Source organism: Montipora foliosa, chromosome 14 (genome assembly GCF_036669935.1).
Source record: "Montipora foliosa isolate CH-2021 chromosome 14, ASM3666993v2, whole genome shotgun sequence".
NCBI classification, from domain to species: Eukaryota; Metazoa; Cnidaria; class Anthozoa; order Scleractinia; family Acroporidae; genus Montipora; species Montipora foliosa.
The window spans coordinates 10,877,282-10,882,281 of record NC_090882.1 but is presented as its reverse complement, the minus strand read 5'-3'; the positions used below and the strand labels follow the sequence as shown (position 1 = coordinate 10,882,281).

At 40.2% G+C, this 5,000-nt stretch overlaps 2 protein-coding genes across 2 annotated transcripts in view; one reads left to right on the top strand and one right to left on the bottom strand.

Annotated features, from left to right (window-relative positions):
* LOC137984598 (leucine-rich repeat-containing protein 57-like) overlaps nt 1-551 on the top strand; it is an 8,345-nt gene extending 7,794 nt beyond the window's left edge. The window contains exon 4 of the mRNA XM_068831770.1: nt 1-551. This exon is cut by the window's left edge and continues 3,466 nt beyond it. The gene's annotated coding sequence lies outside the window, so the exon portion shown is untranslated.
* A 276-nt stretch (nt 552-827) lies between these two features.
* Nucleotides 828-4,405, bottom strand: LOC137984582 (uncharacterized). The gene has a single exon (XM_068831752.1). The coding sequence runs from the start codon at nt 3,449-3,451 to the stop codon at nt 1,439-1,441; it is 2,013 nt and encodes a 670-aa protein (XP_068687853.1). The 5' UTR covers nt 3,452-4,405; the 3' UTR covers nt 828-1,438.
* Between the last annotated feature and the right edge of the window lie 595 nt (nt 4,406-5,000).

Here is a 5,000-nt window from a genome sequence, read left to right as displayed (position 1 = left end):
AATGATTATCCAAAGAAAAGCGAGCTTCCCCTTCATTGAAAGATACTTTTGTGCTGTGAGACAATTCTTCTCTTCTACATTGCGTAGCGTAGCAAGCGTTTCCGCGCTGTTCTTTTCGATGTTTTGACCGGTCAAAACATCAAAAGCCCGCACCTTGGTCTTTTTCTTCTGTGAAACCGCACGGCCGAACGCTTGCTACGCAGGCTACTACATATGGGCTATTGACCAAGCGTGAGGCCAAGATGACTTGATATTGGCCAAGTTCTTTTTTGTGTGTGTTTATACCAGAGCTTGCTATGTGATCCTAAAATTCTCCTACATAGTCATGTAATATCCTCTATTTACAGTATGGACATTTAAGTAAATGTATACTGAGTAACTGCTATAACTAACCGATTCGCTTCGATCGAGTATCTTGGATGATCGAATTTCCATGCTAGAAGGTTATATGAGCAAATGCATATTAAGGAGCACAGTCAGGAAATAATACATAAGTGGACATCGTCGACAGCTACAAGGCTTGAAATAAATTGTTTAAGATGTTAAAGAAAGGCTTTTCTCAGATATAGGGGAAATACTTTTGATCGTTTCGAAGTTAAAGGTCAGAGCGTACGGTACTAAAATAAAAGCTAGAAAATTCTGTAATGAAGAGGAGACCGTAACAGCCTGATTAGGGAGTTCAAGGATTGACGACGGCTACGGCTACGACAACGCCACAAAACAATGATATGATTGGTTAAAAGAGGAAAAAGAAACCTGCGGCACGTGCGGCACGCATTTTATTCATAACAACGTGAAATCGCCAAATTGAAAGTTTAACGACAACGTGAGCGTACACAAGTGAATCTTTTATTCCTTATTTTTACTCTGAAACCCGCTCGTACAAATTCAATTTTAGGAAAATTCGCTCACATTGTACGAAGTGAACGAGATCAAATAATCCCGAAAGACTTGAGATTGTGTAAAGATATATTTTGAGGTGACGTTTTCGCCGAGTCCTATTGACTCCTTTATTTGTTAGTTGCCCCAGGCAAATACATGCTAATTGCTTATTTCAATCAGAAACAGCTTTGAACTTCCTGCCAGTGTTCAAATGAAACTCTGGCGGGATGAAAAATCCCTCAAATGGTCTGTTCGTGCCTTAATTTAGTGGTACAAAAGTTTGGCAACGGGCACCTAATGCGCATGCCCAAATGTTTACTCTGTGTCTTACTGTACTCCAATCCAAAGTTAGTCCATGATGTTTATCCTCAGAATGAATGGGAAAGGCCCGAGATTTTTAAACATCTAAATTGTTAGCAATTATGATTACTTGCGTGGACATAGATACTGTTTATCGGTGTTTGGAATGGATTCCGTGAAGCATTCACGGCATTTCATTTAGTGATTTAATAGGTCTTGACCGCTTGCCAGCAATTATCGTTTATCCCCTTGTTATTTATCTCCCGGTCACATTTGTTATTACGACTAGCCTCGTTACAGCGCGAGTTAACATGATGTAACAGTCGGAGAGACGTGGATTATATGCACATGAAACGGCAATTACAACTGGCCATTCGTACGAGTGAGCTTTGTTTCCATAGTCCAGGACAATTGCATTTGTTTGATTTCCAACGTCACAAACTGGGATTTCTTTCGCTGTCATGAGTCGACATAACTTTTCCTTGAGGAAAGGTGTGGTAACCAAAACAGCGACGCGATGAAGGCAATCTTTCGTAGTCCATTTACCAATTTCATTGGTTATTATTCCTGTGATGTCATCCAAATCAACATTTTTGTACTCCGTCACGGAAGGTCCACAAATGTGGTGGCCGAGGTGGTTTGAAACATCATAGCGTTTCACAAATGTGCTCCAAGATCGTTTAGTCTCTTCATCGATGTGATCTAAAAGCAATACTTCCCGGAGTAAATCTTCGAGGGACGTCTTAACAAAACCTTGCACATAGTTGTAAATTTGAAAGGTCGAACGAACCACTGTTTTGAGGCAAGGGGAGTGATGAAAGTTGTAAACTTCGCACAGATTTCGTACTTGAGACTGAAGTTTAGCACCACCTGCTAATCCTCCTGTTACATCTTGAGATTCTGCTCTCTCATTCCTCTGCATATAATCATATGCGATCCAGCAGTAACAATCAGAATCAACAAATCTGGCCATCAATGTTTCCAACAGCGTCAACAGGTCTGGTATATCATTTTGGAATGCTTGAAGCTCGTCGGCGAAGAAGTGAAATCGGCTTGTCACGTTACTTTCGAAGTAACTTCCGTGGAAGAATTCCAAGGGTGACAGAACATCGACTGTTTCAGAGGAAATACAATTCTGGAAGAAAAATTGCTTGTAATTTGCAGTTAATGGCAGAGGGACGACAACCACCACTTTTTGCTGGCCGGCCTTGGCGCATCTCAAAGCTTTGAACTGGAGCAAAATCGTTTTCCCACTGCCAGATGATCCATTAAAAAACATGTGGTGGTCACCTTTCCAAATACGCAGCTGATCAGGGTTCAGAAACAAAAACTGCTTGCATAGGATTTCCTGCTCAGCGTCTTCAGCTGATTTCGATACCAATTGGGATTCATCGCAAGTGGAATCTTTGACTCCTTTTTTGTAGCTTTTTTGAAGAAAGTTCTGAGTATCAATCTTCTTGTAAACACCTGAGAGCACTGCAGAATTGACCTCAGACCTCTCACAAACACACACAGAAATAAGACGTTGTAGTTTTTGTTGTTGTTGGAGGTCAAAGTCCTTCTCGGGAAATGTCCGTCCCCACCAGTCACTGAAATGGTCATCAGAGTGCACATCAATCCCTCGAAGGCCAATAAAGTTTGAATTACCGCGACACTGTTCACCAACATTAGGCATGGCTATGACTTTATAAACAGGAATGCTTATTTCCGGTCTGTGATCAGCTTGTAAGAGGGCATCAATAATTTCCTCGCCCTTTTGAAGCTGTTTTCTTGCCTCGCTTTGAAGACTCTTGCTGAACTCATGTTTGGCCTTCACTTCTACAAGAATGACACCAATTTTCCGGTGGATGATCATAAAGTCGATTTCTCCTTTTAGAGTTTTGTTGAAAACGGGATGATCGGCAGGAAATACCTGTCGGACAACATTTTTAAAAAAATCTGATAGTTTCAGCTGCGTCAAAACAAACATCGGTTGTCTGGTCTTTTCCCCAAGCGTCTCAAGCCGTTGAAATATTTTTAGTTCCGCAGTGTCACCACGAATGGTGTCTTCCTCCATTTTTGAGAGCTTTTTTGCCCCAGAAGCTTGACCCGTAGGAGCGACGTATCCAAATGGAAAAACAGCGGGACACATAACAGTTCCATGATTAGTTGAATTGACACATTCTGGGTAATTCCTTGCGAAATGATCATCACAAGCTTTCACAAGATCAGTATAATATTGACCAGCTGGTCCCTTTGCTAAGACAACTGAATCCATTGATGAGCCCATAGTAGTAACCCGGGTTTCGTCTACAAAAATTCTTCAGGTAAATTCATTCGGGAGGAAGAGCAGTTGTAATGCCGGAATAGCGAAGCAGAGTTTCTTGGGAAAAGCAGAATTAAAGTTGATGATGCAATACGCAGGTAATTTTCCCTAAGCTAATACCAACCAATCAGTTGGTCTGTTGCTCTTTGGCTCTTCCGTCAAGGAACTGGCGTACATCAAAGTTGCATAAGAATTAGGCGGAAGTAAAGCGGAAATTTAGTTACCATGTGAAAGTGGCCGGGGTCGCATTTGAGACGATTTAGTAAAAACTTGTTTACTCTGGGGACCAAAAATTTGTCAACACTCCCTTTTTCTAATGCGACCCCTCATTTGCGCTTTTTCAAAAATTTCAAAATCGGAAAAAACATCACAGACGCCGGTGTACTTTGTGAGGCTGACCAATTTTTTCCAAATTTCGAAAAAACAAAGGAGCCCGTCAACAGCCATATTTCTCGTTATGTCACCCATTGTTATCAATATGCCAACCAGAAACTAATTGGCTGTCAAAACAATAACTTCTTTTGTTCCGTGGTTGGCAAGTTTCAATATCAAAGGAAATGTGACGTCAATGTTTGTAAGCAAGAAGTATCGCTTTCTTTTTCCGCTAAAATTTCGCTCGTGTGTTTGGCATTTGCATTTAACTTAATTGACTTAATCGAAATGCGACCGTGAATTTTAATTATCAATTTTATTTCAGATCTTGCAATTTGATTTTTCCAGCCGTTTTAAAGCCAGCCAAATTAAAAGTTGGTCTTTAATACGACCCGGCCCTAAGTCTTAGTAATAAATTTGGTTAACCAGGAGCCAGTGATTGTAAAACCTGGTAATTGCCATGGTTCACAGGTAACACATGAAAAAAAAGATTCACGGAAAACGGAATTTGAATTGTTATACAGTCGTATTTGCATAGGTAATCACATGATTTTTCTCGTGCAATTTGGAATAAATAAGCACGCGGAAATTTTTTCAAAGATGACCAAAATTGCACGAGCCCGTGGGGTGAGTGCAATTTGTAGTCTTTGAAAAAATTTACAAGTGCCTATTTATTCCAAATTGCACGAGAAAAATCATGTGATTACTTATTAATAATATACATGAAAAAATTCGGGATACGGGATTACACGAGTCAATATCCCATCTTAATATGACAAGCTTACTGTTGTAAAAAGAATGAAAACAGGCAGAAATTAGAGCTTCAGTTCAACAAGAAATAGCGTTTCTAAGCTAAGCCGCGCTGATCTACAGTATTTAGGTATAAAAATCACTGTGAAGACGGTTAGCTTTTACTTGTTTTGATGGGTACCCCTATGTCAATACTCTAAAGAATTCGACTTTCCGGGAGCTTGTCTTGTTAGTCTAGTGAATATGGGAACCTGCCATGAGCACCCATCGATCCAGGTATAAGTCTTTGCCTTGCCTATTCTGAATCTTCTCTACATATATAAAATGTATGTTTCTTTGAAGTCTGAAATAGATTGTACGTCGTGTAAGTTGAATAAAAAGAGAATGTCAG